This window comes from Pelobates fuscus, chromosome 3 (genome assembly GCF_036172605.1).
Source record: "Pelobates fuscus isolate aPelFus1 chromosome 3, aPelFus1.pri, whole genome shotgun sequence".
Classification (NCBI taxonomy): Eukaryota; Metazoa; Chordata; class Amphibia; order Anura; family Pelobatidae; genus Pelobates; species Pelobates fuscus.
Window position 1 is genome coordinate 334,049,098 of NC_086319.1, and position 12,372 is coordinate 334,061,469.

General features: G+C 40.6%; 1 protein-coding gene across 1 annotated transcript in view; it reads right to left on the reverse strand.

The window, feature by feature from the left end:
* The window catches only part of AP4E1 (adaptor related protein complex 4 subunit epsilon 1), a 59,980-nt gene extending 49,627 nt beyond the window's left edge, over positions 1–10,353 (reverse strand). The window contains exons 1-5 of the mRNA XM_063449041.1: positions 10,190–10,353; positions 6,901–6,972; positions 2,971–3,094; positions 1,158–1,231; positions 117–238 (exon numbers count right to left, since the gene is read on the reverse strand). Of these exons, the coding sequence (XP_063305111.1) occupies positions 117–238; positions 1,158–1,231; positions 2,971–3,094; positions 6,901–6,972; positions 10,190–10,315 (518 nt within the window). The 5' untranslated portion in view covers positions 10,316–10,353. The remainder of the gene's footprint in view (positions 1–116; positions 239–1,157; positions 1,232–2,970; positions 3,095–6,900; positions 6,973–10,189) is intronic.
* Positions 10,354–12,372: the final 2,019 nt, after the last annotated feature.

A 12,372-nucleotide genomic window follows, 5' to 3' on the forward strand; every position in this document is an offset into this window, starting at 1 on the left:
AACCTATGTTAAGCCCTTACAAGCATGCAGAGCCAGAAAAATGCACAACAGCACAGAAAACATGTTTTGAATGCACACAGCAAAGGGATTCAACTTAAAGCGCACTTTTTGCTTACTTTGAATGTTGCAGTTTGTCTTCGATCAGTGGAAGAGCAGCTGGAATCATTTCCCGTGGAAAGATCTGACTAACTACAGTGAGAGCCATGCACACTTCAACCAGATTGGTACTCTGGAGATCCTGCCAAAACAAGCATTACTGAGTTGTCTTTATACAAAACGTATTTCCATTCCCTCTACCTAAGAGGTACAACATATTCTAATATAGGTGCTGCACAGCGCCAATAAAGGTAATTTTTACATGAAACATAATGGCCGAAAGGTAATGAGTGACTAGTGAATTAATTAAGAATTACATTCTATCTCACCACTTTTGGCAAAAGGATTAGCAAGGCAGTACAGGGTGTGAAAAGTGGAACCTGGTAATCTGACTTGGTAACTTGTGAGTTACTTAACATAAAGTCATAAAGAGGCATTGTGGCAGATTTGCACAAAAATAGCTGCAGGTGAATTTGAACAAGTGTTTACTTAACAGTTTGCAGCATTTCCAGAAATTTTAAAAAAAATAATTTTATATAGAAAGATAAAAAATAAAATAAAAAAAACACAGAACTAAACAAAAATTGCTAACAATTTTTTTTTTTATATATATATATATATATATATATATATATATATAAATAAAATACAAAATAATAATGAAAACTAATACCAGCAGTGTTTTATTGATAACTGTCAGTACATTAACAGAGTTCGGAAGACTGAATCACTAAAATTAACAACATAAGTGGCTCTCTAAATTTAGGTTTGTTTACAAGGTATATTTAATCACTTGATCATGCTGTGTTAATAGGAATGACACAAGTGGACAATATTTTAGGTGTTGCAATGAACAGGCAGTTGTGATTTCGAATGAGTCATCATCTATATGCTTAGTTAAAAGCACTGCAGCTGGCAACTGGATGCCAACTTTGTTTCAATCTCTCTAATGCAAAACCCATTTACTTACGCAGGCAAATGTGGATTAAAAAAGAGCTGATGTGATGTTAAGAGATAGGATGAATTTGAAATTAAAACAGATGGAGACATTTTTATTTTACCTTTAGTACTGTATTCACCAGCAAGAGCAGCAATTCATGATTTTCATGTAAGAATAAGGACACCGCCAAGTATCCTAGGGAAAGGGGGGGAAACATCCTTAAATAAGAGTTTTTAACTTTATTCTCTAAAGTGAAAATTGCCAGGAATTCTAATTGAATTATACCAGGGCTTGAAAAATTGGCCTTAAATCAAGGAAAAAGTTAGGAGCCAGTTTTTTGTTTTGTTTTTAAACTTACAAAGCTTTATTTTAAATGATAAAAAAAAAAACAATTCTTAAAGGGACACTATAGCCACCAGAACCACTATAGCTTAATCTATAGCTTGTCCTGTTCAGAGAAAATGCAGTGTTTACGTTGGTGCCTATTAACACTTCTAGTGGCTGTCACTCAGATGGCCACTAAAATTCAATTTAAGTTGGGCCTTCAGTCATCTTCAAGATCTTCTTGCTCTGCTCCGTTGTGCACTGTCTAGTAATGCCAGGACCAAAGTGATGTCATATTCCAGCTCCTGGCATCAGTGCAGGACGCATGAGGTAACAGAGCGAGAAGATTACAGCTCCCATGTCAGCCACCTACACTCTCCCTCAGCCGTCCACCTTGGCCGAAATGGGATGACAAATACCCAGATGCTAGGACAAAAATTATAGCGACCTGGTGCCTAGGATTTGTGGGGTCCTGAATTACACACTTCAGACAAAAATGGTTGAAAAGAAATCTGAGATGTTTTTCCCCCAATACAGTTATTTGGTGAAACTTTTGAGATACTTTGAACTTCCAACAATTCAAATGTTGGTAAATAACAAAATACACTGTTATAATGCTGAAAGTACTTGCCATTGGCCTCCACATTAAAGGATCACAATAGTGTCAGGAAAACAAACTCGTTTTCCTTACACTATATATACACACCTTAAGTCCCCTCTCTCGCTGGACTGAAGGGGTTAAAACCCATTCAGCCACTTATCTTTGTCCAGCGCGGGTGACCTCTCCTCCCTAGACAATACCAGGGAGGAATATTCTTATTCCTAACCAAAGCTGCATGTTGCTGGTACTCTGGGGTTTTAGGTTACATTGAATACAGCTTAATTTCAAATCAAATTAACACCAACAGGTAATAAACTAATAGCAAAGCACTTCTGCAATGAAAGGCAATTTGCTGTGGCTATGAAGGTAAAAATACTCCACAAAAAAGCTCCACAACATTTACACATGGGAACTAATCAAAGTTTTTTTACATGCCAAAAACTCACTTCAGGCACCAACACAACTTTAATGCATTTAAAATATAAATGTTTTGCAGAATGCACTACCATAAGCCTTTCTCCTAAGTCACACCCCCTCATGCCAAATATACTTCCTTATCAGTGTATGTCCATAGATCAGCCCCTAGCCGCACTGAGTGAATTGCTTTTAAATCACACTATGGCTGGCGACAGTCACTATGAACAGGTAGTGATATCCTTAATATAGGTCTCCCTGGGTGTTATTGCCGATTGATTTGTAGTTCAGATCAAGTGAGGCGTGTAGCTCAAAAAGGCAGACTTATGGTGCAAGATACGGCAAAATATTAGTTTTCTTTAGGCTTTTAACGGTTTGGCACACATGCACTGTAGCTGCCTTAGAAGCCACAGTATCAGAGCATTGCTGATTATTCATAAACTCATGGAGCGGTGGCATCACAATGTGAACACACGGCCAGGCAAAGTAAAGTGATTGCTTAAAATGTCAGTGCTCAGGGAGGACACATTGGACTATAGCACTAATGGCTATTTAATGTCTTACTACTAGATGAATATATATATAGAATACTTACCTACTCTTTTCTCAAGTAAGTTTCCTTGTTGGGCTAATTTGATAGCATGGATGTAGCCAAAGGAAGCCTCATACCCCAGCATTTCGCAGTAGATGAGCCTCACCATACATTCTTTCATCTGCCTCTGGGTCATAAAGATAGAAAAATGAGTATACAAAGAAGACTAAATGTGAGAAACACTGGAAACTAGGGGGTACTGTGGGGAAGAGAGTGGGGGCATTACCCGCAGTTTAACAGGAGCAGCAATATTTCATTACAGGAGTAACACGTCTCCAGTGGCTGTGGTGAAGACAGCCACCAGAGTCGCTTCGCAGCTATATCTGCTCAAATTACTCACTCACATTTGATTGGCACAGCTGTTTTGCCATGCAGATGCACTAGCCTCCCAATTCTTCCCTATAAGGAAGCATTGGATTGGCAGAAATCATCGAGAACGAGGATCTCATCCACAGAGATGGAGTGTCATCATGGAGATCAGTGCGTCCCACAGAATGAAAACTAAGTAAATCTTACCATTTAAACACCTGCGGGGAGAGGGTAAATGGACACCTACATAGGTAGAGGATCACTATAGTGTTGTGAATACATGTTTGTATTCCCAAAATGTCTGTATTCCTGTGAATCCTGGGATTAATGATGTAATATAAGGATGTAAAAGAGTTAAGTGATAATATAAATGAAAGAGGTGTGAGAGGATCATAGTATTTACAATATATATTTACAATTTGCAGCACTGATTCACCAGTAATATGCTGTGTTCCTAACCTCAAAACAGAGATGTTACACATTAACCATAATTAAAAACAAAGTAATACCCTAGGAAGAATCAGTGCTGCAAATCGTAATAGTGTGCAAACTCCCGCGTCAGGGGAATATCATCTAAGGTAGTGAAAAAGGTCTTCCCCAAAGTGAAAATATAAATGAAAGAGGTGTGAGAGGATCATAGTATTTACAATATATACACTATTTACACTGTCCATCACATAATATATCACAAAGCACATGAGTATGAGGCAAATTCTCAACTACTCAAGTAGAAATACATCTGCTTATGACGGATTCAAACTAAGCAATAAAAGTAAATTATATGTAAAAGTGAATAAAAAAAAAAAATCTACCAAATTAAGAGTGGTCAAATAAGCTCTACAAAAATATAAATTCAATGGCAGCATAGGCGGGAGCTGCCTCCACATTAAGGGGGAGAGTAATAGAAAGCCAACTACTCCATATATAAACCGTAGTTTCTTAGACATGATTTTTAAACATGAACATTCAAGCATTATCATAAGCCTAAGCATACATTTCAAACATATAAACAGTGCCAAAGGAAGACGACATATAAGCAGAGTTTGATGCTATGCCATTATATATTTTTTACATTTAAACATATTCAAAGAAGATGTACACATACAAAATTTGTTTGCTGAAAATCCCTAGTATTAGCAGCTTGCTGCACTGAACTGAGTTAGCAGACATCTGTCAAGCAGTCATAGCCTTCACATGGTTTTCAATAGGAGTGCTGACCATAACCCATTAATTCCTTGTTCAGGATTAGTTCATGGGATGTGTTACGGTTTTATGAATGGAGCTACAGACACAACTTGGCATGTGCACAGCTGCTACCCTGGTTTCCTTACAGCAATCTGAACAGGTGAGGTCAGGACTTGTATAGCTTGCAATGTACTATGATGGGTATGGGATGCATTGCTTTAACCCCTTAAGGACCAAACTTCTGTAATAAAAGGGAATCATGACATGTCACACATGTCATGTGTCCTTAAGGGGTTAAACAATTATATGAATTTTTGGATCGTGTACTTTATTGCATTTGACATTGCTCTAATGTTTTACATTGGTTCTTTCCTTTTTTGTTTTAGGTCTCCGGGGTTCATGCTCACTCTGCTTTTTTGACCCCATTTGAGATTGTTCACTACCTAATTTAATGTTGTTTATTGAGATGATGACAGAAAAATACATATCTGTGCTTAAATATCAGTACTTAAATATTTTCTTGGGAGCTTAAAGGGACACTATAGTCACCTGAACAACTTTAGCTTAATGAAGCAGTTTTGGTGTATAGAACATGCCCCTACAGCCTCACTGCTCAATCCTATGCCATTTAGGAGTTAAATCCCTTTGTTTATGAACCCTAGTCACACCTCCCTGCATGTGACTTGCACAGCCTTCCATAAACACTTCCTGTAAAGAGAGATCCAATTTAGGCTTTCTTTACTGCAAGTTCTGTTTAAGATTTTCTTATGCCCTGCTATGTTAATAGCTTGCTAGACCCTGCAAGAGCCTCCTGTATGTGATTAAAGTTCAATTTAGAGATTGAGATACAATTATTTAAGGTAAATTACATCTGTTTGAAAGTGAAACCAGTTTTTTTTTTCATGCAGGCTCTGTCAATCATAGCCAGGGGAGGTGTGGCTAGGGCTGCATAAACAGAAACAAAGTGATTTAACTCCTAAATGACAGTGAATTGAGCAGTGAAATTGCAAGGGAATGATCTATGCACTAAAACTGCTTTATTTAGCTAAAATAATTTACAGTTTTTTTCGCTCCATAAGACGCACTTTTTTTTCCCCTCAAAAGTGAGGGGAAATGTCTGTGCGTCTTATGGAGCGAATGTGAAGCTTTACTTACCTGTCTTGTAGCGTGGGGGCAGCACAGCGCGCACCGCGGTACAGGAACTTCAATTTCAGGTTCCGGTTTCCGGTGGGACTGAAAGGAAGTGCGAACTCAGTGTGCGCACTTCCTTTTAGTCCCGCCGGAAACCGGAACCTGAAATTGAAGTTCCTGTACCGTGGTGCGCGCTGTGAAGCCGGCCCACGCTACAACACAGGTAAGTAATTATGGGACACTATGGGACAAGGGGAGTGGGGGTACTATGGGAGGGAAAGTGCACTATGGGACAAGGGGAGGGGGGGGAGAACACTATGGGAGGAGGGGAGGGAGGGAACACTATTTGACAAGGAGGAGGGGGTTAAAGAACACTTGGGCAAGGGGAGGAGGGGGTTAAAGAACACTTGGACAAGGGGATGGGGGTTAAAGATCTCTATGGGACAGGGGAGGGGGGTTAAAAGATCTCTATGGGACAGGGGAGGGGGGTTAAAAGATCTCTATGGGACAGGGGAGGGGGGTTAAAAGATCTCTATGGGACAGGGGAGGGGGGTTAAAAGATCTCTATGGGACAGGGGAGGGGGGGTTAAAAGATCTCTATGGGACAGGGGAGGGGGGGTTAAAAGATCTCTATAGGACAGGGGAGGGGGTTAAAAGATCTATATGGGACAGGGGAGGGGGGTTAAAAGATCTCTATGGGACAGGGGAGGGGGGTTAAAAGATCTCTATGGGACAGGGGAGGGGGGTTAAAAGATCTCTATGGGACAGGGGAGGGGGTTAAAAGATCTCTATGGGACAGGGGAGGGGGTTAAAAGATCTCTATGGGACAGGGGAGGGGGGTTAAAAGATCTCTATGGGACAGGGGAGGGGGTTAAAATAACTCTATGGGACAGGGGAGGGGGTTAAAAGATCTCTATGGGACAGGGGAGGGGGGTTAAAAGATCTCTATGGGACAAGGGAGAGGGGTTAAAGATCATTATGGGACAGGAGAGGGGGGGGGTCAAAGATCATTATGGGACAGGAGAGGGGAGTGGGTAGTAAGTAACACTATGGGACAGGGGAGAAAAAAAAATATTCTGAACAAACTTTCCCATAGTAAGAAACACTATGGGACAGTTTGTTAAAAATATTTTTTTTTCTGGGTTTCCTCATCTAAAAACTAGGTGCGTCTTATGGAGCGAAAAATACAGTAGGTGAATATAGTGTTCCTTTAAACAAATTTACATTAGGGTTGCATTATAGCATTTAAATGTACAATCACAACAAAAAAAAAGTAACAAAACAGCATAAAATTAGACGTTTACTTACAAGAGAGGTATTTGGAGAAGAAACTGTGATTTTCAAACTGGCAAGCTCCTGCTGAATTAATTTTTCTTCCTCCTGAAAAACAAACACTCTTCGTTAATAAATCAGTATTTAAACATGAAGAAGGTTCTTTGCTCTTGTAATTGAATTATAAAGATCTAGAGATCTACCCACTTTAATAGCATACACTTATTTCCTGGCTTGACAATTTTCTGAATTTAGGATAAAAAAAAAAAAAATAATAAAGGAGTCAGGCAAATTTTTTACGCAATCATGCCACACCTGTCATTATCGTGCATATATCAAACACAGTCACACATAGACATTATTCGGTAATTATACATAGAAGAGACACATGTATGTAAATAGCCTGTCACTCACTTTTGCATACAGATACATTTTCCAGCTCAACTACAGTACTTGACCATTCTACCCTCCTAGTGGTCAACTGTAATGGTGATAGGATAGCAGCTACTTCTCTGCTGTTAGTGGTTGAGTGTGTAGGATGATTCTGCATGATGTAACAGGGACAACTTTCGTGCTCCTCTTGAACATCTAAGAACGGTATTCAAGCAGTTCACACAGAGAATTATAAAATCCCTTCCTGCTGATATCTGTGCTATTCCATCATGGAGAGATTACCACTCTCCCACTAAAACCATGGATTCCATTGTAGAGCTCACATATCCTCTCCCTTCTCAGCTTTAACCACAATAACCCAAAGGGAGGAGAGAGACCATAATTAAACTAAACAACTGTGCAGGTGAGAGGAGATCTTTTAATAAGGAGACAAATTGGGGGCATTGGATCTATTGTTGTGTTGCCACAGAAAGCTGAATTTGTACAGTCCTGACCTGGCTATTTAATATGACTAGATATATACTGATTACAAAACAGGTAAAGGTGAATTAGTAAACTACAGTGGGAAGCAAAAAGCAGAGTGAAGTACTCTTGCAAGGTTAAAGTCATTATGTTACTTTGGAAACATAAAATGCAGTATGTATAGATGTATTATGCTTTAACTAAATACACCTTTGAATACTACATTAACCCCTTAAGGACACATGACATGTGTCACATGTCATGATTCCCTTTTATTCCAGAAGTTTGGTCCTTAAGGGGTTAAAGGGACACTATAGTCATCTGAACAACTTTAGCTTAATGAAGCAGTTTTGGTGTATAGAACATGCCCCTGCAGCCTCACCGCTCAATCCTCTGCCATTTAGGAGTTAAATCAATTTGTTTATGAATCCTAGTCACACCTCCCTGCATGTGACTTGCACAGCCTTCCATAAACACTTCCTGTAAAGAGAGCCCTATTTAGGCTTTCTTTATTGCAAGTTCTGTTTAATTAAGATTTTCTTATCCCCTGCTATGTTAATAGCTTGCTAGACCCTGCAAGAGCCTCCTGTATGTGATTAAAGTTCAATTTAGAGAGTGAGATACAATTATTTAAGGTAAGTTACATCTGTTTGAAAGTGAAACCAGTTTTTTTTTTTCATGCAGGCTCTGTCAATCATAGCCAGGGGAGGTGTGGCTAGGGCTGCATAAACAGAAACAAAGTGATTTAACTCCTAAATGACAATGAACTGAGCAGTGAAATTGCAGGGGAATGATCTATACACTAAAACAGCTTTATTTAGCTAAAGTAATTTAGGTGACTATGGTGTTCCTTTAAATAAAATGGAACAAAAGTCAGATATGTTAAGAACACGGGCACAGCCATCTTCCTCCGTCTGCTCCTTTTCAGCTCGGAGCCAACGTCACTGCTGTATGACAATTCCCTAGTGACAGCTGTATTCTTTCTGTATAAAATACATTTTTTTTCAGAGGAGAGTGGGAGGGGGGAGGCGGAGAGGAGGTTACAGTGCTGCTTTAAAGGGACATTAAAGTCACCAGACCAACTACAGCTTAATGTAGTTATTCTGGTGAGTATAGTCAGTCCCTTCAGGCGTTTTGCAGCAAACTTTTTCAGAGAAAAGGCAGGATTTACATTACAGCCTAGGGACACCTCCAGTGGCCACTATTGAGATGGCTACTAGAAGTGCTTTTGCTGACATTCAGTGTCTCCACCCTTTGCATGGAGGCACTGAAAATTCCTTAGAGATGAATTAATTCAGTGAATCTCTAGTAGGAGATGAGGATTGGCCAGGGTGGCATTTGGCTCCGCCCACGGCACACCTCCTTGGCAGAGATCATCAGAATTGATCATCTCAGCATATCCAATGGGAAAACATTGTGATTGGCTGAGATTACCACTTCTGATGTCAGCCAAGGAGGCAGATCAAGCACCAGCAGACTAAAATAAAAGTAAGATTTGACTGTATATAAGGAGGAAGGGGGTATTGTGTTTTTAACACTATAAGGTCAGGAATACAGGTTAACGTGTTTTGAAACTACAACAAATGTGTTTATAAAAGAGTCTGTGTAAATAAGATACATTGTTCTTGAATTACATTTTAGTTGCATAAATTGTTATTAGGAAGTCACCTTTAAATGTTTCAGAACAGCCACACCTACACTCACACCTCTATAATTAAAGTGCCCATCTTTGTCCATTTGAAACGTTGGGAGGTACGCTACAATTCTGTGTTTAAAACGGATAAACCCAAGTGGTGGCAGCACTGAAAAAACTGCTCAATTCATTTGGAGAGTGACAGGAAGAAATGTGCAGCCACATACACACAAAGTGACAGTAAATAAAAACAAAAGAAGTACCACATTCAGCCATGCAGAATGACAGCAAGTAATACGCACAGAGTGACAGCACTTAATGAGCTAATGTACTATTATAATAGTTACCCCAACAGTGCTAATATTTATATATTTTAGGGTCTGGCTGTGCAGTATAGTATTATTTCTCTTTAGGAAAGCTTATGGCCTCCCAGAGTAACCTCTACCTTACATACTTGCTCTCTCCTAAAGAGCAGCCCACCTTATTTGACTGCAAATTCCTGTCCTAATGTGTCTTACACCCCACCTCCTATAGAATGTAAGCTTGTTTGAGCAGGGTCCTCTTCAACCTATCGTTCCTGTAAGTTTTTTTTGTAAATGTCCAATTTATAGTTAAATCCCCCCTCTCATAATATTGTAAAGCGCTATGGATTATGCTGGCGCTATATAAATGGCAACAATGATAATAATTATTATAAGTTGTAACATTGTATTTACAAACATTTAAAAATAAAATGTATCACCATTGGCTGGATTTTGTATCCCTAGCTCATGTCACAGGTAATAACACAATATTATATTATTATTGTTATATTATATATTATATAGAGCCCCCCACCTGTCTGGAGCCCAGGGCAGTGATGCTGCGGATTAGGGCCCCCAGCCTGGAGCCGGCCCCTGGCGGCGGGTCCTGGAGGAGCAGCCCAGGCAGAGCGCTCAGGGTCCGCTCCACGATCTCAGTCATGCTCCAGGTCCCCTCCTGTCAACATGGGGAAAAACAACATCAACAACAACCGGCATCACCAGCAACTTCCGGCTTCATTCAATGGCCCAAAACTTTATCCAGCGACAATGCGTGCGGCGTGAAGTTAGCGCCGTCCGACACCAGGGGGCGCGCGTTCCCCACCTAAAGGTCACACAGCAATCATGCTCATTGCACTAAGATAATATAGCTAGTACTTGGTGTTGCAGACAAACATTATTTAAACAGAGTGAACTTTACCTGAAATAACTATTCACTTCAGATTTACCTCTTGAATAACTTGTCTTCTAGTGAAATTTACATGAATATGTATTATATTTATTTGGGATGCCTGGGGCAAATCAACAACATTGAGCTCCCCCAGCCCATGTACCAGTTCCCATCCTCCCTGTCCCTCTGGTTGTACGGCTAATTCAATGTAAAGACTATAGAATTTGTTAATAAAGAGCATTACAATTTTTATGAATACAGACTTTTTAATGCAATAAAAAAACAATAGCTGGTGATTAATTGAAGCATGTTTTGTATGTATGTATTTGTGTGTAGTGTTGGCATTTGAATGCAGTTGTGTGTTTGTATGCAGTGGTGTACTTGTGTTTAGTGTTTGTGTTTTAATGTGTTTGTATGTGCAGTTGGCGTTTGATTGCTGGGTGCAAATAGACACTGCCCTGCACACACACACACACTGAAACACACACACAGATACACACTGACTCAGACACACACACACACTCACTGACAGACACACTCTCACTGATTTGAAAGACTTTCTGACAGACACACACATACACACTGACACACACTGTTAATGACAAACACACAAGCTCAATGACGGGAGTTAAATCACTTTTGTTTCTGTTTATGCAGCTTTAGCTGCCCCTCTCCTGGCTATGAATGACACATCCTGCATGAAAACTAAATGGTTTGAAACACACTCACTGACACACACATACATACACTGATATTATCCTTGGGGGTCCAGTGGGGGTCTTCTCCCTAGGGTCCAGTGGCTCCTGCAATCTTCCAGTTTTTTTCAGTTGCTCCCTCGCACGCTGTTTAGTGATGCCAGGGCTGGAGTGATGTCACATACCAGCTGTCGGCCTCACCTCACCGGAATGAGAGCAGATAGGAACTGGAAGAACATTGGGGCTATCAGTGCTCCCTCTCTACTGCCACCTGCCTCCTCTCTCCCCCCGTATATTTTGGCAGAGTAGGCACCTGCCATTCAGGTAAGCAGGTGCCTACTCTGCCTCACTGAATAAGCGCCAGCTTCAGTGGTCCCCTGTGACAGGCCATTGGCCGCTCCTCTCAGTGCAGCTTAGAATTGAGCAGCAAGACTGCAGGGGCATGATCTATACACCAAAACTGCTTCATTATGCTAAAGTTGTTTTGGTGTCTATAGTGTCCCTTTAAATAACTTTGTTTATGCAGCCCTAGTCACACCTCTCCTGCAAGTGATTTACACAATCTTCCTATACACTTCCTGAGAGAGTTTAAATTTTGCACCTTCCATTAATGCACAGTGTGTTTAATTTATAAATCCTTATCTCCTGCTGTTAATAGCCTGCTAGATCCTGCTGCAGCTTCTAGTGTGCCATTAGAGTTTTAGTAACAGAGCAGGCGATAAGAACTTCTAAAGTAAACACACAGTGCTGTAAGATCTGATTTAAAAATGAAAAATGTTTTCATGTAGGCTGTGTAAGTTACAGCCAGGGGGGTTGTGGTTACGGCTGCATAAACAGAATCAAAAGTAATTTCACTCCTAAATTGTAAAGAATGGAGCAGTGAGACTGCAGGGCAGTGTCGGAACTACCGCGGTCGAAGGGGTTGCAGCTGATACCAGGCCCGTCACTCCAGGGGGCCCAGCCGCCCTGTGGACCCCTGCGACCGCGGTGCCCACCGTGTAATCAACACGGCCCCGGACCGTGCGATGTAACCATTGAAGGGGCCCATCGTGTGGCTCATGCTGTTAGGGCCACCCAATGGTAATGAATTTCCAGGGGGCCTGGTCAGCGCTGCAGCGCTTTAACAGCGTGACC